The 26,699-nt window shown below is 51.4% G+C and overlaps 1 protein-coding gene across 2 annotated transcripts in view; it reads left to right on the top strand.

Moving 5' to 3' along the window:
• The window catches only part of galnt16 (UDP-N-acetyl-alpha-D-galactosamine:polypeptide N-acetylgalactosaminyltransferase 16), a 193,185-nt gene that overhangs the window by 55,931 nt on the left and 110,555 nt on the right, over nt 1-26,699 (top strand). For both annotated transcript variants that reach the window (XM_070878734.1, XM_070878733.1), the window contains exon 2: nt 6,971-7,131. In XM_070878734.1, coding sequence (XP_070734835.1) covers nt 6,971-7,131 — 161 coding nt within the window. The remainder of the gene's footprint in view (nt 1-6,970; nt 7,132-26,699) is intronic.

Here is a 26,699-nt window from a genome sequence, read left to right as displayed (position 1 = left end):
CGCCTTCGAGAGGATGTGGTGCAACAAGGCACAAAGGCCCAAGCTGAGCCCTATTCATTCCAAGTTGAGAACTTGCACTAAAGAGCTGATCCCTGTAATTGGCAGCACAGCAGTAAAAGTCTCCTATGATGGAGCAGTGCACGAACTCCCATTATGGATTGTACCAGGAGATGGCCCCATACTGTTCGGCAGAAGCTGACTGGGAAAAACCCACTGGAACTGGGACGACATCCGAGCGCTGTCGTCCATCGACGACGCCTCGTGCCCAGGTTTTGAGCAAGTTCCCGTCGTTGTTTGAGCCAGGCATCGGAAACTTCTCTGGGGCGAAGATGCAGATCCACTTGGTTCCCGGTACACGACCCATCCACCACAAGGCACGTGCGGTGCCATAACATGATGCGAGAGAAAGTGGAGATCGAGCTGGACAGGCTGCAACGAGAGGGCATCATTGCGCCGGTGGAGATCAGTCCAATTTGTTCCGGTTCTCAAGAGCGATGGCACGGTCAGAATTTGTGGGGACTATAAAGAAACGATTAACCGTTTTTCGCTGCAGGACCAGTACCCGCTATCTAAGGCAGACGACCTATTTGCAACGCTGGCAGGAGGGAAGATGTTCACGAAGTTGGACCTGACCTCGGCCTACATGACGCAGGAGCTGGCGGAATCTTCGAAAGGTCCCACCTGCATCAACATGCACAAGGGTCTGTTCATCTGTAATTGATGCCCGTTTGGAATTCGATCGGCCACGGCTATTTTTCAAAGGAACATGGAGAGTCTGCTAAAGTCGGTTTCCTGCACTGTGATTTTCCAGGACGACATATCGATCACAGGTCGGGACACCATCGAACACTTGCAGAAACTGGAAGAGGCTCTAAGTCGGCTAGATCGCGTGGGACTCAGGTTGAAACGCCAGAGGTCGAGTTCTTAGGGAGAAGAATCGCGGCAGACGGCATCAGACCCACTGACGCCAAGATGGAGGCCATCAAGATTGCGCCGAGACCACAGAACATGATGGAGCTGCGGTCGTTCCTGGGGCTCCTCAACTATTTTGGTAATTTCCTACCCGGGTTAAGCACCTTGCTAGAACCCCTACATGTGCTGCTACACAAGGGAGATGGCTGGGTATGGGGGAAATCACAAGAGGCTGCTTTTGAGAAAGCCAGAAATCTGTTACGTTCTAACAAACTGCTTGTTCTGTATAACCCATGTAAACGTTTAGTGCTAGCTTGCGATGCATCTTCGTACGGGGTCGAATGTGTGTTACAACAAGCAAATGAATTGAGAACATTGCAACCGGTCGCGTATTCGTCCAGGAGTTTGTCCAAGGCCGAAAGGGCCTACAGCATGATTGAAAAAGAAGCTCTGACATGCGTTTATGGGTGAAAAAATGCACCAGTATCTGTTTGGTCTCAAGTTTGAGTTAGAAGCTGATCATAAGCCGCTCATATCGCTATTCTCAGAGAGCAAAGGTATTAATACCAATGTCTTTGCTCGTATCCAAAGATGGGTGCTCACGCTGTCTGCATATAACAATGTAATTCGCTACAGACCAGGCACAGAGAACTGCGCTGATGCTCTCAGTCGGCTACCATTGCCCACCACCGGGGTGGAAATGGCACAGCCTGCAGACTTGCTCTTGATGATGGATGCATTTGAAAACGAAAAGTCACCCGTTACGGCCCGCCAGATCAGGACCTGGACCAGCCAGGATCCTTTACTGTCCCTTGTAAAAAAAACTGTGTCCTTCATGGGAGCTGGTCCAGCATCCCAACGTAGATGCATAAAGAGATCAAGCCGTTCCAGCAGCGCAAAGACGAAATGTCCTTTCGTGGGGTAATCACGTGGTTTTGCCTAAGAAAGGCAGGGAAACGTTCATACACAGAACCCACCTAGGCATAGTAATAATGAAAGCTATAGCCAGATCCAATGTGTGGCCCGGCATCGACTCAGATTTGGAGTCTTGCGTGCGCTAATGCAACACTTGCTCTCAACTGAGCAATGCATCCAGAGAGGCACCGCTAAGTTTGTGGTCATGGACCTCCAAACCGTGGTCTAGGATGCACATTGACTTTGCGGGCCCGTTTCTAGGCAAAATGTTTTTGGTTGTTGTAGATGCTTATTCAAAATGGACTGAGTGTGTAATAATGTCTGTAAGCACGTCCACTACCACCATCGAAAGCTACGAGCCATGTTTGCCATGCACGGCCTGCCTGATGTCCTTGTTAGCGACAATAGGTCGTGCTTCACCAGCGCTGAATTCAAGGAATTCATGACCCGCAATGGGATCAAACACGTCACATCTGCCCCGTTCAAGCCCGCATCTAATGGCCAGGCAGAACGGGCAGTCCAAACCATCAAGCAAAGCTTGAAATGCATTTCTGAAGGCTCCTTGCAGACCCGCCTGTCCAAAGTCCTGCTCAGCTACCACACTAGACCCCACTCGCTCACCGGGGTTCCCCCAACCGAGCTGCTCATGAAAAGGACGCTCAAAACAAGGCTCTCTCTAGTCCACCCTGATCTCCATGATCATGTCGAGGGCAGGCAGCATCAACAAAGCATGTACCATGATTGCGCAAATTTGTCACGCAATATTGCAGTCAATGATCCTGTATTTGTACTCAATTATGGACATGGTCCCAAACGGCTTGCTGGCACTGTCGTAGCTAAAGAAGGGAGTAAGGTGTTTGAGGTCAAACTTGCAAATGGACTAACTTGCAGAAAGCATTTGGACCAAACCAAACTGCGATTCACAGACAGCCACGAGCAACCTGAAGAGGACACCACCAACTTCGATCCTCCGATACACACACAAGTGGCAACCGATGTCACAGTTGACCACGAAGCTGAACTCATCATCCCCAGCAGCCCAGCAAGGCCAGCTGCCCAGCAGCCCAGCGAAGGCCCAACCAATTCACCTGCACCTGTGTTTGTACCGAGACGATGGACTAGGGAGCGGAAAGCCCCAGATCGTCTCACCCTGTAAATAAGTGTACCATTGACTTTGGGGGTGGGTGGGGGGAGTGATGTTATGTATGCAACACCTTGTAACCAGATTCTACCGCCACCAGAGGGCGCATCTGTTGGAGTCCCAAGGGATCCCAGCATCCCTTGGGAGCACAGTCCTCCCATGCTGTACCACCACTCTGGAGTCAGAATAAAGAAACTAAGGTCACACTTAGTCTACAGTACTCAGTCACATTGCTTTATTTGAGACAAAACAAAGAGAGAACAGGAGTCAGAGTGACCGAGCGGGAGGGAGAGAGAATGAATCAGAGACTGAGAGCAAAAACGAGTGTTTGAAGCGTGAGTTTGAGAGAACCGTACACCAGACAGAACAAGAGAGAGATAACAAAAGAGTGAGAGAACGAGAGAATGAGAACAGAGCAAACAAGAGAGAGAGAGCGCTAGAGTGTCTAGGTGAACTGTATACATTTTTAACACTGTGTATTTTTACATCTAATGAGATGTATTATGTATGTCAGTGAGTCAGTTAGTGAAATCAGACAACTTTCCTGCCAAGACCATTACAGAGGGAAAATATTTGCTTGGAAATTTTTTTTAAATCTAGAGTTTGATGGCAGGAGGCTGTTCCACCTAATCCACTCAGATTTATCTCCCTTCAACATGAGGAGCGAATCTGATTTGGTTTCCAGTAAAACATGTTCCAAATTCAATGCTTTTCCGAGTATGTTTCCAATAAAATATCCTGCTCGACCGGTGGGAACTGATTTGCCTTTTTTTTAATAAGAGAGTGTTATTCATTTCAAGGGTCAAGATTGAAACGAAAGGCTTGCCTTTATATAGCGCATTTCACCACCTCAGTACATCACAAAACGCTTTACAGCCAGTGAAGTACTTTTGGAGTATAGTCACTGTTGTAATGTGGGAAACGCAGCAGCCAATTTGTATAAAGGATGGTTCCTCCCAAATAGCAATGATCATTTGTCTTTTAGTGATGTAGGTTGAGGGATAAATATTGGCCAGGACGTGAGTTCTTTACGCTAAGATCCTGATGGATGGGCTGTAGGATGTGGTAGATTCAGACTGAGAGCGGTGGAGTGCTGGAATAATTGTTGAGGAAAATATACGCTGGCTTTACAATCTCACCATGATCAACATGGGAGGTGCAGACGAGGAGGGCCATTTGGCACCACCCTTAGCCGTGGCTCAGTGGGTAGCACTCTCGCCTCTGAGTCAGAAGGCTGTGAGTTCCAGTCCCACTCCAGGGACTTAAATCCACAAAAATCTAGGCTAACACCGCAGTGCAGTGTTGAGGGAGTGCTGCACTGCCGGAGGTGCCGTCTTTCAGATGAGACGTTAAACCGAGGCCCCATGTGTCCTCTTGGGTGGACGTAAAAGATCTCCCGGCACTATTTCGAATAAGAGCAGGGGAGTTCTCCCTGGTGTCTTGGCCAATATTCATCCCTCAACCAACATTGCTAAAAAAGCACAATAACTGGTCATTATCACATTGCTGCTTGTGAGATCTTCTATGTGCAGATTGGCTAGCATGTTTCCTAAGTACTTCATTGGCTGTAAAGTACTTTGGGACATCCTGAGGTTGTGAAAGGTGCTATATAAATGCCAGTCTGTCTTTCTTGCTAATGTTGAGCTGGGAGTGGCTGTTCTGATGCAGCCGGGCTTTAAGTAATCCCGGTGTTGGCCGTGAATTTGTTGATCCATTTAATCTTTAATAAATCTCCAAGCAATTTTGACCCCATACTTGAACTCATCATTAATACAGGCACAGGACTGTGGCCTTTCCAGGAAGCACGTTTTCACACGCAGGGTAGTGGGAATCTCTCCCGAAAAGAAAGAAACATTAGGGCAGGTGACCAAAGGCTTGGTCAAAGAGCTGAGCTTCAACAAGTCTCTTGAAGGAGGAGGAAGAGGCGGAGATGTTCAGGGAGACGGTCCCAGAACCTGAGGCCTAGGCAGCTGAAGCACGGCTGTCGATGGTGGGGCGATGGGAGTGTGGGATGCACCAGAGGACAGAGTTGGTGGAAAGCAAAGATCTCGGAGGGTTGTGGGGCTGGAGGAGGTTACAGACCAGTTTGGCCGAATGCTGCAAATTCTACATGATGCAGGTGCAACGTCCCAAATCCGGAATTCTGAAAACTGGAATTGCCCGAAAACCGGACATTTCGGCGGACAGCAAGGAGCGGAGGATCGGCGAGGTCCGAAATCGGGCTACGGATTCCGTCCCAAGGATTGCGGATTTCAGACGTTGTTTTGGCCGTTGTGACAATGTCAGTATACCGCCCTGATTATTTTACACGGCTGTTTATTCAGTTTCCCAGAATAGTTAAAAGTTAGCTGAGATTTAAAGTTACATTAACGTTGCCTTCCGTTGGCCTTGTGATTGCTCCCTGCCCTCGAGATCTTTCTGAGAGTAGGATAATTAATCAGATTTAACCGGGCCAGTTCATATATTCAGGGCTGTTTCGAGACCTTGGCTGATCTTGGTCTGGTCTAAACCTCTAGCAGAGTGGCCACTTGCCTGCAGAATGGGAGCCACATTGCGAGGGTAAGCCAGGCTGATGGAGCAACAACCAGAGCTGAGTCACATGACGAAGGTGGCAGGGACCAAAGACTCGGGAGCAGGTCACTTGGCAGTCATCTTGATTGAGGCACAATCCATCGCCTGACTAATCTCCCTTTCCTTTTATAACTGCTCCCTTTATCTGTCCAGGGCCAATATTTATCCTTTGACCAACATCACTTTAAAAAAAAGAACCAGACAATCTGGTCACTTGTGTTTGTGGGATCTTGCTGTGCGTAACTTGTCTGCTGTGTTTCCGCACATCACAGCATCAGGGTTGCCATCCCTCCAGGATTCTTCTGGATCTCCAGGAATTGAAGGTTCATCTGTAGGACAGCATTGCAGGCACCCCAGGAGAAAAATCAACGGGCCATTATCAACAATTGTGTTTTTAGTTTCATTTCCTTTGAGCACTTTCATTGACTAGTTATAACGAGGCAGTTTGAGCGGGTGGGGCGATTGGAGGTGGGAGGCCTAGTAATGATGCATCCCAACCACAGTTGGCAACTGTAATGTATTTGTTCCATGGGTTCTTTGCTTAAGAATTCATAGCAAGGGAATAAGGGGTTCTGGGGAGCGGGCAAGGAAGTGGACCCGAGTCCATGATCAGATCAGCCATGATTGTATTAAATGGCGGAGCAGGTTCGAGGGTACTCCTGCTCCTATTTCTTATTATGTTCTTATAGCAACACATTGGTTTATTAGCAAAGGTTTAACAATCACACGACACATTTCCAGTTCATCCACCAGGCTCACAACCACCTGCCTCATCGTCGATACCCCAAACCCAACTGGCTGGGATTTTATTGAGTCTTGTGAACATCACGTGACTTGCTAAGCCACTCGCAACTCAACAGCTCTACAACTATTTTTAGTGAAAACTATAATCCAAGTGCCCCCCGCCCCCTGAAAAGGGACATTAAACTGACAAATTAAACCAATTAAACTTTTTACATTATTTGATCAAATTAAAATTTGATGATACACTCCAGTCCTGCACCCACCTCTCGCGGAAGGCCGCAAGCGTACCGGTGAACACCGCATGCTCCATCTCCAGGGACACCCTGGCTCGGATGTAACTGCAGAAGAGAGGCAGGCAGTCGGGCTGAACTACCCCATCGACCCGCCCGCTGCCTGGACTGGCTGATGGCCCCCTTGGCCATGCCCAGGAGCAGTCCTACGAGGAGGCCTTCTGACCTGCCCGCTCCCCTCCGCACAGAGTGCCCAAAGATCAGGGGCGTGGGACTGAAGTGCAACCAGAATTTGAGGCGCTCAACAGCTCTACAAACCTGTGGGCATGCTCACACAGTGCATACATTACAGCAACAGTGATGCACTTCAGAAAGTACCTCATTGGCTGAGAAGCGTTTTGGGATGTCCTGAGGGCCATGAAAGGCGCTATCTAAATGCAAGTTCGTTGTTTTTCAGGTAACCAAGACAGCCCCATGGCTGGGCTTTGACGAACAGGCCTATCTTTCCAGCAGGCTCCTGAATCCTGGCGATGACCCCTATAGGCACCATGCGTTCAACCAGCAGGAGAGTGACAAGCTGGCCAGTGACCGGACGATTCGCGACACCAGGCATTACAGGTAGCGGGAAGCACTCCGAGCAACCGTCTGTGAATAGGAGGCAGACCGTGTCTGCCACACCGCCCCCCCCAACTTCATCCCCCTCCCCACTGCCTTCCTCTCCCCAAGGTCATAACTTGACCCGGAATTTTCTCGTTATATTTTTTCACAGAGGATTGTGAACCTGTGGAATTCTCTACCACGGAAGGCTGTGGAGGCCAAGTCATTGAATCTATTTTAGAAGGAGATAGGTTTCTAGACATAAAAGACATCAAGGGGTATGGGGAAAATGCAGGAATATGGTGTTGAGATAGAGGATCAGCCATGATCATATTGAATGATCATATTGAATGGCAGACTCGAAGGGCCGAATGGCCTACTACTGCTCCTATTTTCTATATTTCTATTCACTCTCAGGATGTGGGCAAGTCCAGTATTTATTGCCCATCCCTAATTGCCCTTGAGAAGATGGTGGTGAGCCGTCTTCTTGAACCGTTGCAGTCCGTGTGGTGAAGGTACTCCCACTCCTGTTAGGGAGGGAGTTCCAGGATTGTGACCCAGCGACGATGAAGGAATGGTCGATATATTTCCAAGTCAGGATGGTGTGTGACTTGGAAGTGAACTTGCAGATGGTGATGGTGTTCCCATGCGTCTGCTGCCCTTGTCCTGGGTGACGGGGGTCGTGGGTTTGGGGGGGCTCGTGGGTTTGGGGGGCTAGCATGGCTCTGTCTCAAACAGTTTGCCTCTGCCCAATTCCCCAGAGCACCCTTGCTCCACTAACGGGATGTTTTTTTCCATTCCCTACCTCTAGCATCCTTGTATGTGAGAGTGCCAATTTAGTTTCACGTTCTGCCAAATCCTAAGTGGTTCAGTGCTGTGGGCACATGCTCACGAAGAAACCTTGGCGAGTTGCTGCAGTGCATCTTGTAGATGGTACACACTGCAGCCACGGTGCGCCGGTGGTGGAGGGAGGGAATGTTGAAGGTGGTGGATGGGCTGCTGATTAAGTTGAATAATTTGAGTTTTCTGAGTGCTGTTGAAAGCTACGCTCATCCAGGCGAGTGGAGAGTATTCCATCACACTGCTGGCTTGTGCTTTTTTGGAGGTGGTGGAGTGGCTTTGGGGAGTCAGGAGGTGAGTCACTGGCCTCCTGATGATGCCTGCATCTGCGCACATACAGAGGCTGAACTCCAGGACATAGTCAACATATTTACTGAGGCGTACGAAAGCATGGGCCTTACGCTAAACATCCGTAAGTCAAAGGTCCTCCATCAGCCTGTCCTCGCCGCACAACACTGCTCCCCAGTCATCAAGATCCACGGCGTGGCCCTGGACAATGTGGACCACTTCCCATACCTCGGAAGCCTCCTATCAACAAGACCAGGCATCAACGACGAGATCCAGCACCACCTCCAGTGCGCCAGTGCAGCTTTCGGCCGCCTGAGGAAAAGAGTGTTTGAAGACCAGGCCCTCAAAACTGCCACCAAGCTCATGGTCTACAGGACTGTAGTAATACCCGCCCTCCTGTATGGCTCATAGACATGGACCGTGTACAGCAGACACCTCAAGTTGCTGGAGAAATATCACTAACGATGTCTCTGCAAGATCCTACAAATCCCCTGGGAGGACAGGCGCACCAACATTAGCGTCCTCGTCCAGGCTAACATCCCCAGCATCGAAACACTGACCACACTCGATCAGCTCCGCTGGGCAGGTCACATTGTTCGCATGCCAGACACGAGACTCCCAAAGCAAGCGCTCTACTCGGAGCTCCTTCACGGGAAAAGAGGCAAAAGTGGGCAGCGGAAACGCTACAAGGACACCCTCAAAGTTTCCCTGATAAAGTGCAACGTCCCCACTGACACCTGGGAGTCCCTGGCCAAAAACCGCCCTAAGTGGAGGAAGTGCATCCGGGAGGGCGCTGAGCACCTTGAGTATTGTCGCCTAGAGCATACAGAAAACAAGCGCAGGTAGCAGAAGGAGCGTGTTGTAAACCAGGCTCCCCACCTACCCTTTCCTTCAACCACTGAGTGCCCCACCTGTGACAGAGACTGTGGCTCTTGTATTGGACTCTTCAGTCACCTAAGAATTCATGCTAAGAGTGGAAACAAGTCTTCCTCGATTCCGAGGGACTGCCTATGATGATGACTTTCCAGCTCTTGGTCCGTAGCCCTGCAGGTTATGACACTTCAAGTGCACATCCAAGTACTTTTTAAATGTCTGCCTCTACCACCCTTTCAGGCAGTGAGTTCCAGACCCCCACAACCCGCTGGGTGAAAAAAGTTTCCCTCAACTCCCCTCTAAACCTCCTACCAATTACTTTAAATCTATGCCCCTGATTGTTGATCCCTCTGCTAAGGGAAATAGGTCCTTCCTATCCACTTTATCCAGACCCCTCATAATTTTATACAGCTCAATCAGGTCTCCCTTCAGCCTCCTCTGTTCCAAAGAAAACAAACCCAGCCTATCCCATCTTTCTGCATACTAAAATTATCCAGTCCAGGCGACATTCTCGTAAATCTCCTCTGTGCCCTTTCCAGTACAATCACATCTTTCCAGTAATGTGGTGACCAGAACTGCACGCAGTACTCCAGCTGTGGCCTAACCAGTGTTTTATACAGTTCAATAATAACCTCCCTGCTCTTATATTCAATGCCTCGGCTAATAAAGGCAAGTATTCAGCATGCCTTCTTAACCATCTTATCTACCCGGCCTACTACCTTCAGGAATCTGTGTATCTGCACTCCAAGGTCCCTCTGTTCCACTACATTTCTCAGTGTCCAACCATTTAACGTGGACAGGTTGCACATCAAAAATCCGGAGTTCCGGAATCCAGAAAATGTTCCGGAATCCCGCACCGGGCCGATCCGTGGTGGGGTCGTCCAGAATCCAGAAAATGTTCTGCAATCCGGATACTCCACCAAACTGCTTACCACTGCGGACCTGGCCCAGGGAAAATCCCAAAAATCGAAAACTCACAGGAATGAAAAAACAAAAACTCCAACCCACCTCTTCTTCCAGGTCTTCGCACCCACAGGCACCAGTGCTCCTGGGTCTTCACACCCACAGACACCAGTGCCCCTGGGTCTTCACAACCACAGGCACCAGTGCTCCTGGGTCTTCACAACCACAGGCACCAGTGCTCCTGGGTCTTCACACCCACAGGCACCAGTGCTCCTGGGTCTTCACACCCACAGACACCAGTGCCCCTGGGTCTTCACAACCACAGGCACCAGTGCTCCTGGGTCTTCACAACCACAGGCACCAGTGCTCCTGGGTCTTCACACCCACAGGCACCAGTGCTCCTGGGTCTTAACACCCACAGGCATCGCTGCTCCTGGGTCTTCACAACCACAGGCACCAGTGCTCCTTGGTCTTCACAAGCACAGGCACCAGTGCCCCTGGGTCTTCACACCCACAGGCACCGCTGCTCCTGGGTCTTCACAACCACAGGCACCGCTGCTCCTGGGTCTTCACAACCACAGGCACCAGTGCTCCTGGGTCTTCACAACCACAGACACCAGTGCTCCTGGGTCTTCACAACCACAGGCACCAGTGCTCCTGGGTCTTCACAACCACAGACACCAGTGCTCCTGGGTCTTCACAACCACAGGCACCGCTGCTCCTGGGTCTTCACAACCACAGACACCAGTGCTCCTGGGTCTTCACAACCACAGGCACCAGTGCTCCTGGGTCTTCACACCCACAGGCACCAGTGCTCCTGGGTCTTCACACCCACAGGCACCAGTGCTCCTGGGTCTTCACAACCACAGGCACCGCTGCTCCTGGGTCTTCACAACCACAGGCACCGCTGCTCCTGGGTCTTCACAACCACAGGCACCAGTGCTCCTGGGTCTTCACAACCACAGGCACCAGTGCTCCTGGGTCTTCACAACCACAGGCACCAGTGCTCCTGGGTCTTCACAACCACAGACACCAGTGCTCCTGGGTCTTCACAACCACAGGCACCGCTGCTCCTGGGTCTTCACACCCACAGGCACCAGTGCTCCTGGGTCTTCACAATAACAGGCACCAGTGCTCCTGGGTCTTCACACCCACAGGCACCAGTGCTCCTGGGTCTTCACACCCACAGGCACCAGTGCTCCTGGGTCTTCACAATAACAGGCACCAGTGCTCCTGGGTCTTCACAATAACAGGCACCAGTGCTCCTGGGTCTTCACAATAACAGGCACCAGTGCTCCTGGGTCTTCACAACCACAGGCACCAGTGCTCCTGGGTCTTCACACCCACAGGCACCAGTGCTCCTGGGTCTTCACAACCACAGGCACCGCTGCCCCTGGGTCTTCACAACCACAGGCACCAGTGCTCCTGGGTCTTCACACCCACAGGCACCAGTGCCCCTCGGTCTTCTCAACCACAGGCACCAGTGCTCCTGGGTCTTCACAACCACAGGCACCAGTGCTCCTGGGTCTTCACACCCACAGGCACCGCTGCTCCTGGGTCTTCACAACCACAGGCACCGCTGCTCCTGGGTCTTCACAATAACAGGCACCAGTGCTCCTGGGTCTTCACACCCACAGGCACCAGTGCTCCTGGGTCTTCACACCCACAGGCACCAGTGCTCCTGGGTCTTCACAATAACAGGCACCAGTGCTCCTGGGTCTTCACAATAACAGGCACCAGTGCTCCTGGGTCTTCACAACCACAGGCACCAGTGCTCCTGGGTCTTCACACCCACAGGCACCAGTGCTCCTGGGTCTTCACAACCACAGGCACCGCTGCCCCTGGGTCTTCACAACCACAGGCACCAGTGCTCCTGGGTCTTCACACCCACAGGCACCAGTGCTCCTGGGTCTTCACACCCACAGGCACCAGTGCCCCTCGGTCTTCTCAACCACAGGCACCAGTGCTCCTGGGTCTTCACAACCACAGGCACCAGTGCTCCTGGGTCTTCACACCCACAGGCACCAGTGCTCCTGGGTCTTCACAACCACAGGCACCAGTGCTCCTGGGTCTTCACAACCACAGGCACCAGTGCTCCTGGGTCTTCACAACCACAGGCACCAGTGCTCCTGGGTCTTCACAACCACAGACACCAGTGCCCCTGGGTCTTCACAACCACAGACACCAGTGCTCCTGGGTCTTCACAACCACAGGCACCAGTGCTCCTGGGTCTTCACAACCACAGACACCAGTGCCCCTGGGTCTTCACAACCACAGACACCAGTGCTCCTGGGTCTTCACACCCACAGGCACCAGTGCTCCTGGGTCTTCACAACCACAGGCACCAGTGCTCCTGGGTCTTCACACCCACAGGCACCAGTGCTCCTGGGTCTTCACACCCACAGGCACCGCTGCTCCTGGGTCTTCACACCCACAGACACCAGTGCCCCTGGGTCTTCACACCCACAGGCACCAGTGCTCCTGGGTCTTCACAACCACAGGCACCAGTGCTCCTGGGTCTTCACAACCACAGGCACCAGTGCTCCTGGGTCTTCACAACCACAGGCACCAGTGCCCCTGGGTCTTCACAACCACAGGCACCGCTGCTCCTGGGTCTTCACAACCACAGGCACCAGTGCTCCTGGGTCTTCACAACCACAGACACCAGTGCTCCTGGGTCTTCACAACCACAGGCACCGCTGCTCCTGGGTCTTCACACCCACAGGCACCAGTGCCCCTGGGTCTTCACAACCACAGACACCAGTGCTCCTGGGTCTTCACAACCACAGGCACCGGTGCTCCTGGGTCTTCACAACCACAGGCACCGCTGCTCCTGGGTCTTCACAACCACAGACACCAGTGCCCCTGGGTCTTCACAACCACAGACACCAGTGCCCCTGGGTCTTCACAACCACAGACACCAGTGCTCCTGGGTCTTCACACCCACAGGCACCAGTGCTCCTGGGTCTTCACACCCACAGGCACCAGTGCTCCTGGGCCTTCACACCCACAGGCACCAGTGCTCCTGGGTCTTCACACCCACAGGCACCAGTGCTCCTGGGTCTTCACACCCACAGGCACCGCTGCTCCTGGGTCTTCACAACCACAGGCACCGCTGCTCCTGGGTCTTCACAACCACAGGCACCAGTGCCCCTGGGTCTTCACAACCACAGGCACCAGTGCTCCTGGGTCTTCACAACCACAGGCACCAGTGCCCCTGGGTCTTCACAACCACAGGCACCAGTGCTCCTGGGTCTTCACAACCACAGGCACCAGTGCTCCTGGGTCTTCACAACCACAGGCACCAGTGCTCCTGGGTCTTCACAACCACAGGCACCAGTGCTCCTGGGTCTTCACACCCACAGGCACCGCTGCTCCTGGGTCTTCAGAACCACAGGCACCGCTGCTCCTGGGTCTTCAGAACCACAGGCACCAGTGCTCCTGGGTCTTCACAACCACAGACACCGCTGCTCCTGGGTCTTCACACCCACAGGCACCAGTGCTCCTGGGTCTTCACACCCACAGGCACCAGTGCTCCTGGGTCTTCACACCCACAGGCACCGCTGCTCCTGGGTCTTCACACCCACAGACACCAGTGCCCCTGGGTCTTCACACCCACAGGCACCAGTGCTCCTGGGTCTTCACAACCACAGGCACCAGTGCTCCTGGGTCTTCACAACCACAGGCACCAGTGCTCCTGGGTCTTCACAACCACAGGCACCAGTGCTCCTGGGTCTTCACAACCACAGGCACCAGTGCTCCTGGGTCTTCACAACCACAGACACCAGTGCCCCTGGGTCTTCACAACCACAGACACCAGTGCTCCTGGGTCTTCACAACCACAGGCACCAGTGCTCCTGGGTCTTCACAACCACAGACACCAGTGCCCCTGGGTCTTCACAACCACAGACACCAGTGCTCCTGGGTCTTCACACCCACAGGCACCAGTGCTCCTGGGTCTTCACAACCACAGGCACCAGTGCTCCTGGGTCTTCACACCCACAGGCACCAGTGCTCCTGGGTCTTCACACCCACAGGCACCGCTGCTCCTGGGTCTTCACACCCACAGACACCAGTGCCCCTGGGTCTTCACACCCACAGGCACCAGTGCTCCTGGGTCTTCACAACCACAGGCACCAGTGCTCCTGGGTCTTCACAACCACAGGCACCAGTGCTCCTGGGTCTTCACAACCACAGGCACCAGTGCCCATGGGTCTTCACAACCACAGGCACCGCTGCTCCTGGGTCTTCACAACCACAGGCACCAGTGCTCCTGGGTCTTCACAACCACAGACACCAGTGCTCCTGGGTCTTCACAACCACAGGCACCGCTGCTCCTGGGTCTTCACACCCACAGGCACCAGTGCCCCTGGGTCTTCACAACCACAGACACCAGTGCTCCTGGGTCTTCACAACCACAGGCACCGGTGCTCCTGGGTCTTCACAACCACAGGCACCGCTGCTCCTGGGTCTTCACAACCACAGACACCAGTGCCCCTGGGTCTTCACAACCACAGACACCAGTGCCCCTGGGTCTTCACAACCACAGACACCAGTGCTCCTGGGTCTTCACACCCACAGGCACCAGTGCTCCTGGGTCTTCACACCCACAGGCACCAGTGCTCCTGGGCCTTCACACCCACAGGCACCAGTGCTCCTGGGTCTTCACACCCACAGGCACCAGTGCTCCTGGGTCTTCACACCCACAGGCACCGCTGCTCCTGGGTCTTCACAACCACAGGCACCGCTGCTCCTGGGTCTTCACAACCACAGGCACCAGTGCCCCTGGGTCTTCACAACCACAGGCACCAGTGCTCCTGGGTCTTCACAACCACAGGCACCAGTGCCCCTGGGTCTTCACAACCACAGGCACCAGTGCTCCTGGGTCTTCACAACCACAGGCACCAGTGCTCCTGGGTCTTCACAACCACAGGCACCAGTGCTCCTGGGTCTTCACAACCACAGGCACCAGTGCTCCTGGGTCTTCACACCCACAGGCACCGCTGCTCCTGGGTCTTCAGAACCACAGGCACCGCTGCTCCTGGGTCTTCAGAACCACAGGCACCAGTGCTCCTGGGTCTTCACAACCACAGACACCGCTGCTCCTGGGTCTTCACACCCACAGGCACCAGTGCTCCTGGGTCTTCACACCCACAGGCACCAGTGCTCCTGGGTCTTCACACCCACAGGCACCGCTGCTCCTGGGTCTTCACACCCACAGACACCAGTGCCCCTGGGTCTTCACACCCACAGGCACCAGTGCTCCTGGGTCTTCACAACCACAGGCACCAGTGCTCCTGGGTCTTCACAACCACAGGCACCAGTGCTCCTGGGTCTTCACAACCACAGGCACCAGTGCCCCTGGGTCTTCACAACCACAGGCACCGCTGCTCCTGGGTCTTCACAACCACAGACACCAGTGCTCCTGGGTCTTCACAACCACAGGCACCAGTGCTCCTGGGTCTTCACAACCACAGACACCGCTGCTTGCACGTTGGTGGTCCACCTAAAACCGTCGGCGCAAAACCCGGCCAAAGTCTGCAAACGGCACTTCCCAAATGGCACTTCCCTTCTGTACAAGACGATGATCCAAGTTTTCCTCCCCTCCTCCTGCCACTCTGATCACAATGCTCCCCACAATTCCTGCGTTGTTTATTCCGTCACCTTTTCCACTATTTTCTCCCACAATTAAATCCAAAAGAACGTAATTTCATCGTGCTCCTCCGATTGAGACTGTGAGTTAACTGGCCCAGTCCTGGAAGCAGAAGCAATCGCTGGCGATTGTCCACGATCTATTTGGGGGGGTTACTTGTGCTGTGAGTAAGAAATTTTGATTGAAGTATCGCTGTTTATTTCCATCAAACGGCTGTCCGAAAACCGGACACACCCCCTGCACCTCCCCCAACCAGCCGGCCCCTGCCTGCCCCCAAATGTAACCCCGCAAATCGGGAGCTACCATCGGATCACAAAGCCCCACGACCCCGAACAGAGTTGGAAAGACCTTCCGAAATCCGTAAATATCCGGAATCCGGATTGGCTGCGGTCCCGAGGTTTCCGGATTTCGGACGCTCTACCTGTATTCCCTTGCCTTGTTAGCCCTCCCCAAATGCATTACCTCACACTTCTCCGGATTGAATTCCATTTGCCACTGTTCCGCCCACCTGACCAGTCCATTGATATCTTCCTGCAGTCCGCAGCTTTCTTCATTATCAACCATGTAGACTGTTTTTGTAGGAGCAGGAAGCCAGGCTGATTTCCCCATCCCCCAGCCCGGGATAGCTGAATAACTCTGTCACTATAAGGAAAGGGTTAATCAAACCGTCCTGATGTCTGCTCATGTTATACAGCTATTGATTTCTCTTTGTCATCATCATAGGCAGTCCCTCGGGGTCGAGGATGACTTGCTTCCACACTAAAAATAAGTTCTCAGGTGATTGATTAACTCATTTTAAACGGTGGAAGATGCCTGTGCATGAATCCTTTTAATGTGCAGTGGTTTCTTCTCTAGTAATAGTAGCCTGCAGCCTTTGTCTGTTAAGCGGGAAGATATAAGCCAATTTCGAAGCGGTGACCACTGGTCTGTTGAACTCAGACTAACCTTAAAGCAATGGTCAGTTTACTCATTGCAGTAAAGCCTAATTAAAAGACATGCCCGTGCTCAGTGCTGCTTATATTTGGGAATTTTAGGAAGTGCAGGAACAACAACGACAATGTGTATTTATATAGCGCCTTTAACATAGTGCAACGTCCCCAGGCGCTTCACTGGAGTATTTTGAGATTTAAAAAATTGACACCGAAATTAGTGCAGGTGACCAAAAGCTTGGTCAAAGAGGTTGTTTTTAAGAAGCATCTTGAAGGAGGAGAGAGAGGTAGAGAGGCGGAGAGGTTCATAAGAACATAACATAAGAACATAAGAACATAAGAATTAGGAACAGGAGTAGGCCATCTAGCCCCTCAAGCCTGCACTGCATTCAACAAGATCATGGCTGATCTGGCCGTGGACTCAGCTCCACTTACCCGCCCGCTCCCCGTAACCCTTAATTCCCTTATTGGTTAAAAATCTATCTATCTGTGATTTGAATACATTCAATGAGCTAGCCTCAACTGCTTCCTTGGGCAGAGAATTCCACAGATTCACAACCTTCTGGGAGAAGAAATTCCTTCTCAACTCGTTTTTAAATTGGCTCCTCCGTATTTTGAGGCTGTGCCCCCTAGTTCTAGTCTTCCTGACCAGTGGAAACAACCTCTCTGCCTCTATCTTGTCTATCCCTTTCATTATTTTAAATGTTTCTATAAGATCACTCCTCATCCTTCTGAACTCCAACGAGTAAAGACCCAGTCTACTCAATCTATCATCATAAGGTAACCCCCTCATCTCCGGAATCAGCCTAGTGAATCGTCTCTGTACCCCCTCCAAAGCTAGTATATCCTTCCTTAAGTAAGGTGACCAAAACTGCATGCAGTACTCCGGGTGCAGCCTCACCAATACCCTATACAGTTGCAGCAGGACCTCCCAGCTTTTGTACTCCATCCCTCTCGCAATGAAGGCCAACATTCCATTCGCCTTCCTGATTACCTGCTGCACCTGCAAACTAACTTTTTGGGATTCATGCACAAGGACCCCCAGGTCCCTCTGCACCGCAGCATGTTGTAATTTCTCCCCATTCAGGGAGGGAGTTCCAGAGCTTGGGGCCCAGGTAGCTGAAGGCACGACCACCAATGGTTGAGCGATTACAATCAGGGATGCTCAGAAGGGCAGAATTAGAGGAGCACAGACATCTCGGAGGGGTCGTGGAGTTGGAGGAGATTACAGAGATAGAGAGGGGGGAGGCCATGGAGGGATTTGAAAACAAGGATGAGAATTTTGAAATTGAAGCATTGTTTGCCCGGAAGCCAATGTAGGTCAGCGAGCACAGGGGTGATGGATGAGCAGGACTTGGTGCGATTTAGGACACAGGCTGCCGAGTTTTGGATCACCTCTTGTTTACGTAGGGTAGAATGGGGGAGGCCAGCCAGGAGTGCAATGGAATAGTCAAGTCTAGCGGTAACAAAGGCATGGATGAGAGTTTCAGCAGCGGATGAGCTGAAGCAGGGGCGGAGATGGGCAATGTTACGGAGGTGGAAATAGGCGGTCTTAGTTATGACACAGAAGGTTAAAAGCTCATTTCAGGGTCAAATTTGACACCAAGGTTGCGAACAGTGTGGTTCAGCCTCAGACAGAAGTTGAGGTGAGATATGGAGTCAGTGGTGAGGGAACGGAGTTTGTGGCAGGGACTGTCAGAGGTGCCGTCTTTCGGGTGAGACATTAAACCCAGGCCCTGTCTGCTCTCTCAGGTGAACGTAACAGATCCCACGGCACTATTGGAAGAAGAGCAGGGGAGTTATCCCCGGCGTCCTGGCCGATATTGATCCCTCAATCAGCATGAAAAAAACAGACTACCTGGTCATTTATCTCATTGCTGTTTTTGGAAGCTTGCTGTGCGCAAATTGGTTGCCGCATTTTCCTCAGTAAAACAGTGTCTTCACCCCAAAAAAGTATAGTATAGTATTAAGCAGTCCCTCATATCAAGGATGACTTGCTTCCATACCAAAAAGGGATGAGTTCACAGGTGTTTCAATGAGAGACCTGACATTCTAGGTCCCGAACTAAATATTGAAGGGTGGAAGATGCCTGTGCGTGGATTTTTTTAACGTGTGGTGACCGTTGCACACCAGTCACCACACAGGCTTGACAGAGCTAGGTCTTGATCCAGTAGCAAGGGTTAACCAGGATGACTGGAGACCTGCTCTGCTGCACAGACCTAGTGCGGACACATATTGCAGTGTGGGCAGGCCCGTGCTGCCCCTGGGCCCTTGCCTCTCCTGGGCCCCGAATCCTCGCTCCAAAAAAGTACTTCATGGCTGTAAAGCGCTTTGGATCAATGGCTTCTGTTATATATGTGGACTTGTATTTACTCTGTACAACCATCAGAGGGCTCATCCCCTGGAGTCCCAAGGGATCCCATAATCCCTTGGGAGCACAGGTATTTAGGGAAGCTTCACAGGTTGGAGAGGCACTCTGGAGACCTGCAATAAAAGACTAAGGTCACACTTTACGTTGAGCTCACAGTGTTCAGTCTGACACTTTCTCCATACACTACAACTGGCGATGAGATACAGATAGCGAACCCAAAGATGCAGAGAACAGTGGGCATCCTGGAGAAATTTTCAGTGGGAGATGATTGGGAAAGTTTTGTGGAGCGACTCGACCAATACTTCGTGGCCAACGAGCTAGATGGGGAAGAGAGTACTGCCAAACAAAGGCCGATCCTCTTCACCATCTGTGGGGCACCAACGTATGGCCTCATGAAGGATCTGCTCACTCCAGCGAAACCCACGGAGAAATCGTACGATGATTTGTGCACACTGCTCCGAGAGCATTTGAACCCGAAGGAAAGCATTCTGATGGTGAGGTACCGGTTCTACACCTACAAAAGGTCTGAAGGCCAGAAAGTGGCGAGTTATGTCGCCGAGCTAAGACGCCTTGCAGGACCTTGCGAATTTGAAGGACATTTAGAACACATGCTCAGAGACTTTTTCGTACTTGGCATTGACCACGAAACCATACTTCGCAAACTTTTGACTGTAGAGACCCCAACCTTGAGTAAGGCCATAGTGATAGCCCAGGCGTTCATTGCCACCAGTGACAATACGAAGAAAATCTCTCAGCACACAAGTGCTGCTGAAAGTATTGTGAACAAAGTGATGTTGTTTTCGAATCGTAACGTACAGGGCAGGTCACACATTCCTGCAGCTGCACGTCCGAAGATGACTCAGAGTCCACCATCAAGGATGATGAATGCAAGGCCATTAACACCTTGTTGGTGCTGCGGGGGTGATCATCGTTTCCATTCATGCTGATTCAAAGAGTACGTTTGCAAGGGCTGTGGAACAATGGGACACCTCCAACGAGTGTGCAGGCTAGCTGCAAAGCCTGTTAAACCTGCAAACCACCATGTTGCAGAGGAGGACAGATCTATGGAAGATCACGACAAACCAGAGCCTCAGGTAGAGGAGGCAGATGTACATGGGGTGCACACATTCATCACGAATTATCCCCGATAATGCTGAATGTTGAACTAAATGGGCTCCCGGTATCAATGGAGCTAGATTCGGGCACGAGCCAGTCCATCATGGGCAAAAAAACTTTCGAAAGATTGTGGTGCAACAAGGCCTGAAGGCCAGTCTTAACTCCAGTTCGCACAAAACTAGGAACTTACACTAAAGAACTGATTCTTGTAATCAGCAGTGCTACCGTAAAGGTCTCCTACGATGGAGCGATGCACAAGCTAACACTCTGGGTGGTACCGGGTGAAGGTCCCACGCTGCTTGGCAGGAGCTGGCTGGGAAAGATACGCTGGAACTGGCACGACGTCCGAGCACTATTGCCCACTGACGACACTTCGCTGTTCGAATCAGGCATCGGGAAATTCCAAGGAGCAAAAGTGCAGATCCACCTAATTCCGGGGGCGCGACCCATCCATCACAAGGCGAGATTAGTACCGTACATGATGAGAGAAAGGGTAGAGATCGAGCTAGGCCAGCTGCAACGAGAGGGCATCATTTCACCAATCGAGTTTAGCAAGTGGGACAGTCCTATTGTCCCAGTCTTCAAGGGAGATGGCACCGTCAGAATCTGTGTCAATTACAAATTAACTATCAATCGTTTCTCCCTGCTGGACCAATACCCACTACCAAAGGCCGACGACCTCTTTGCAACGCTGGCAGGAGGAAAGACGTTCACGAAGCTGGATCTGACTTCAGTCTACATGACGCAGGAACTGGAGGAATCATCGAAGGCCCTCACCTGCATCAATACGTACAAAGGTCTTTTTGTTTATAACAGATGCCCGTTTGGAATCGGATCAGCGGCGGCGATATTCCAGAGAAACATGGAAAATTTACTGAAGTCGGTCCCACACACTGTGGTCTTCTAGGACAACATCTTGGTCACAGGTTGGAACACAGTCGAGCACCTGCAGAACCGGGAGGAGGTTCTTAGTCGACTCAACCGCGTGGGGCTCAGGTTAAAACACTTGAAGTGCGTTTTCCGGGTGCCTGAAGTGGAGTTCTTGGGAAGGAGGATTGCGGCGGACAGCATCTGGCCCACTAACGCGAAGATGGAGGCAATCGAGAACGCACCGAGGCCACAGAACGTGACAGAGCTGCGGTCGTTTCTGGGACTCCTGAACTACTTTGGTAACTTCTTACCGGGTCTCAGCACACTGTTAGAACCACTACATGTCTTACTACGAAAAGGGGGCAAATGGTTTGGGGACAAAAGCCAAGAAAATGCCTTTGTAAAAGCGAGAACATTTTTATGCACAATCAAATTGCTTGTGTTGTATGATCCACTTAAGCGTTTGGTACCAGCATGTGATGCGTCGTCATATGGCGTCGGGTGTGTATTGCAACAAGCTAATGATAATCAGTTGCTTATGCATCCAGTAGTCTGTCTAAGGCTGAGAGAGCCTACAGCATTGATTGAGAAAGAAGCGTTAGATTGTGTCGATGGGGTAAAGAAAATGCATCAATACCTGTTTGGGCTAAAATTCGAATTGGAAACTGACCATAAGCCACTTATATCCCTATTTTCCGAGAGTAAAGGGGTAAATACCAATGCATCGGCCAGCATCCAGAGATGTGCGCCCACGTTGTCCGCATACAGCTATGCCATCCGCCATAGGCCAGGCACAGAAAACTGCGCCAATGCTCTCAGTAGGCTGCCATTGCCCACCATGGGGGTGGAAATGGCGCAGCCCGCAGATCTAGCCATGGTTATGGAAACATAGAAACATAGAAAATAGGTGCAGGAGTAGGCCATTCGGCCCTTCTAGCCTGCACCGCCATTCAATGAGTTCATGGCTGAACATGCAACTTCAGTACCCCATTCCTGCTTTCTCGCCATACCCCTTGATCCCCCTTGTAGTAAGAACCTCATCTAACTCCTTTTTGAATATATTTAGTGAATTGGTCTCAACAACTTTCTGTGGTAGAGAATTCCACAGGTTCACCACTCTCTGGGTGAAGAAGTTCCTCCGCATCTCGGTCCTAAATGGCTTACCCCTTATCCTTAGACTGTGACCTCTGGTTCTGGACTTCCCCAACATTGGGAACATTCTTCCTGCATCTAACCTGTCTAACCCCGTCAGAATTTTAAATGTTTCTATGAGGTCCCCTCTCATTCTTCTGAACTCCAGTGAATACAAGCCCAGTTGATCCAGTCTTTCTTGATAGGTCAGTCCCGCCATCCCGGGAATCAGTCTGGTGAACCTTCGCTGCACTCCCTCAATAGCAAGAATGTCCTTCCTCAGGTTAGGAGACCAAAACTGTACACAATACTCCAGGTGTGGCCTCACCAATGCCCTGTACAACTGTAGCAACACCTCCCTGCCCCTGTACTCAAATCCCCTTGCTATGAAGGCCAACATGCCATTTGCTTTCTTAACCGCCTGCTGCACCTGCATCCCAACCTTCAATGACTGATGTACCATGACACCCAGGTCTCGTTGCACCTTCCCTTTTCCTAATCTGTCAGCATTCAGATAATAGTCTGTCTCTCTGTTTTTACCACCAAAGTGGATAACCTCACATTTATCCACATTATACTTCATCTGCCATGCATTTGCCCACTCACCTAACCTATCCAAGTCGCTCTGCAGCCTCACAGCATCCTCCTCGCAGCTCACACTGCCACCCAACTTAGTGTCATCCGCAAATTTGGAGATACTACATTTAATCCCCTCATCTAAATCATTAATGTACAGTGTAAACAGCTGGGGCCCCAGCACAGAACCTTGCGGTACCCCACTAGTCACTGCCTGTCATTCTGAAAAGTACCCATTTACTCCTACTCTTTGCTTCCTGTCTGACAACCAGTTCTCAATCCATGTCAGCACACTACCCCCAATCCCATGTGCTCTAACTTTGCACATCAATCTCTTGTGTGGGACCTTGTCGAACGCCTTCTGAAAGTCCAAATATACCACATCAACTGGTTCTCCCTTATCCACTCTACTGGAAACATCCTCAAAAAATTCCAGAAGATTTGTCAAGCATGATTTCCCTTTCACAAATCCATGCTGACTTGGACCTATCATGTCACCTCTTTCCAAATGCACTGCTATGACATCCTTAATAATTGATTCCATCATTTTACCCACTACCGATGTCAGGCTGACCGGTCTATAATTCCCTGTTTTCTCTCTCCCTTCTTTTTTAAAAAGTGGGGTTACATTGGCTACCCTCCACTCCATAGGAACTGATCCAGAGTCAATGGAATGTTGGAAAATGACTGTCAACGCATCCACTATTTCCAAGGCCACCTCCTTAAGTACTCTGGGATGCAGTCCATCAGGCCCTGGGGATTTATCGGCCTTCAATCCCATCAATTTCCCCAACACAATTTCCCGGCTAATAAGGATTTCCCTCAGTTCCTCCTCCTTACTAGACCCCCCGAACCCTTTTATAACCGGAAGGTTGTTCGTGTCCTCCTTCGTGAATACCGAACCAAAGTACTTGTTCAATTGGTCCGCCATTTCTTTGTTCCCCGTTATGACTTCCCCTGATTCTGACTGCATTTGAGAGTGAGCAATCACCCATCACTGCCCAGCAGATCAAAACCTGGACAAGCCAGGACCCCTTATTATCTCTCGTCAAAAAGCTGTGTGCTCCACGTGAGCTGGTCCAGTATCTCAGTGGAATTGCAGGAAGAGATAAAGCCGTTCTAGCGGCGCAAAGATGAAATGTCTATACAGGCAGACTGCCTTCTGTGGGGCAATCGAGTAATGGTCCCCAAGAAGGGCAGAGACACCTTCATCAATGACCTCCACAGTACCCACCCAGGCATTGTAATGATGAAAGCGATAGCCAGTTCCCACGTGTGGTGGCCCGGTATCGATGCAGACTTAGAGTCCTGCGTTCACAGATGTAATACACGCTTGCAGTTAAGCAATGTATCCAGGGAGGTGCCGCTAAGTTTATGGTCTTGGCCCTCCAAACCGTGGTCTCGGGTACACGTTGACTATGCAGGCCCGTTCTTGGGTAAAATGTTCCTTGTGGTTGTGGATGGTACTCCAAGTGGATTGAATGTGAGATAATGTTGGCTAGCACATCCGCTGCCACTACTGAAAGCCTGCGGGCCATGTTTGCCACACACGGCTTACCCGATGTCCTGGTGAGCGACAACGGGCCATGTTTTACCAGTGCTGAGTTTAAAGAATTCATGCCCCTTAACGGGATCAAACATGTCACATCTGCCCTGCTTAAACCAGCGTCCAATGGTCAGGCAGAGAGAGCAGTGCAAACCATCAAGCAAGGCTTGAAGAGGGTAACTGAAGGCTCACTGCAGACTCGCCTATCCTGAGTCCTGCTTAGCTACCGCACGAGACCACACTCACTCACTGGGATCACACCTGCTGAACTGCTCATGAAAAGAACACTTAAGACAAGGCTCTCATTAGTTCACTCTGATCTACATGAACAGGTAGAGAGCAGGCGGCTTCAACAAAGTGCATACCATGATAGCGCAAATGTGTCACGCGAGATTGAAATCAATGATCCTGTATTTATATTAAATTATGGACAAGGTCCCAAGTGGCTTCCCGGCACTGTCGTGGCCAAAGAGGGGAGCAGGGTGTTTCGGGTCAAACTTTCAAATGGACTCATTCACCGGAAACACTTGGACCAAATCAAACTCAGATTCACGGACTACCCTGAGCAACCCACCTTGGACCCTACCTTTTTAGATCCCCCAACATACACAACAGTGGCAACTGGCACCATGGTTGACCACGAAGCAGAACCCATCATCCACAGCAGCCCAGCAGAGCCAGCAGCACAGCAGCCCAGCGAGGGCCCAACAAATGATTCAACAACACCAGCTTTCACATCGAGACGATCAACCAGGGCAAGAAGGGCCGCAGATCAACCTTGTAAATAGTTACACTATTGACTTTGGGGGGAGGAGTGCTATTATATATGTGGACTTGTATTTACTTGGTACAGCCACCAGAGGGCTCATCCCCTGGAGTCCCAAGGGATCCCATAATCCCTTGGGAGCACAGGTATTTAAGGAGGCCTCACAGGTTGGAGAGACACTCTGGAGACCTGCAATAAAAAACTAAGGTCACACTTTACTTTGAGCTCACAGTGTTCAGTCTGACTCTTTCTCCATACACAACAGCTTTGGTCTTTCCAATATTCAACAGTCAGTTTTGCTGAGGAAAACCTCTGGGTATGCATCATCCTTTTTAAATTGGGTTTACTGAAGGTACTAAACTGACTATTGCTTTCAGGTCAGTCGTACCGACAAATGATGCCAGCACAGGGGATTGCCCTGTGGGTCCGGGGAAGGCTGACGGCAAGGTCGGCTAGTGGACTCGGGGCCGGTTAGTTTGCTCGCTGCCGGCTATGTTCGAACAACTGGTGGACGCACAGGCGAGGTGGTCCCAGGGGTTGCCGAGTTAGCTCATCTCAGCCGGTCGGTGCGAGTGTGGGGCGTGACGACTGGTCTCCGCACCATTGGGCTGAGGAGGTGGGGGAGTGGGGGGGGCGCAGAGGGAGTCGTTGCTGCTCCCCATCATGGTCACTACCGCTGGAAAGTGTTGAGTGTGTGGCTGTCAGCATCGGATGTGGTGCCGCCCCCAGTCAAACAGCCCGTGGCACTCAATGTGTAGGATGATCTGGTATCAAAGGGTACGTGGGAGTGAGCTACTGGAGGGCAACCAGGGCCTGTGGAATTATATAACAGGCTGATTTAAAGTAATTGGTAGGAGGCTTGGAGGGGATTTGAGGGGAAATCTTTTCACCCAGAGGGTGATGGGGGTCTGGTACTCACTGCCTGAAAGGAAAGAAAAGTACTTGGATGTGCATTTGAAGTGTCGGAACCTACAGGGCTACGGACCGAGAGCTGGAAAGTGGGATTAGGCTGGCTAACTCTTTGTCGGCCGGCGCAGACACGATGGGCCGAAATGGCCTCCTTCTGTGCTGTAAATTTCTCTTATTCTATGAGTTCACGAGGCAAAATAGAGGGGCAGTGAATCAGAAGGCTTGTCTTGCCTTGCACAACCTCAGCACGTCCCAAAGCGTTTCACAGCCAATGAAGTACTTTTGGAGAGTAGTCACTGTTTCACTGAGGAAAATGCATGAGCCAATTTGCGCACAGCAAGCTCCCACAAACAGCAATGAGATAAGTGACCAGGTAGTCTTTTTTTTAAATGTTGATTGAGGGATAAAGATTGGCTAGGACACCGGGGATAACTCCCCTGCTCTTCTTTGAAATAGTGCCATGGGATCTTTTACGTCCACCTGAGTGGGCAGACAGGGCCTCGGTTTAACGTCTCATCCGAAAGACGGCACCTCCGACTGTGCAGTGCTCCCTCAGCACTGCACTGGAGTGTCAGCCTGGTTGATGTGGTGAAGTCTTCGGAGCGGGGCTGGAAGCCACAGCCATCCGACTGAGAGGCGGGAGTGGCCTTTATTGCGAGGGGGATGGTGTATAAAAATAGGGAAGTCCTGCTACAACTGTACAGGGTATTGGTGAGGCCACACCTGGAGTAATGTGTACAGTTTTGGTCTCCGTATTGAGGAGTGATATACTTGCATTGGAGGCAGTTCAGAGAAGATTCACCAGGTTGATTCCTGAG

Source organism: Pristiophorus japonicus, chromosome 4, assembly GCF_044704955.1.
Source record: "Pristiophorus japonicus isolate sPriJap1 chromosome 4, sPriJap1.hap1, whole genome shotgun sequence".
In the NCBI taxonomy this organism is placed as follows: Eukaryota; Metazoa; Chordata; class Chondrichthyes; family Pristiophoridae; genus Pristiophorus; species Pristiophorus japonicus.
This window is presented reverse-complemented; position numbering and strand designations above follow the sequence as displayed.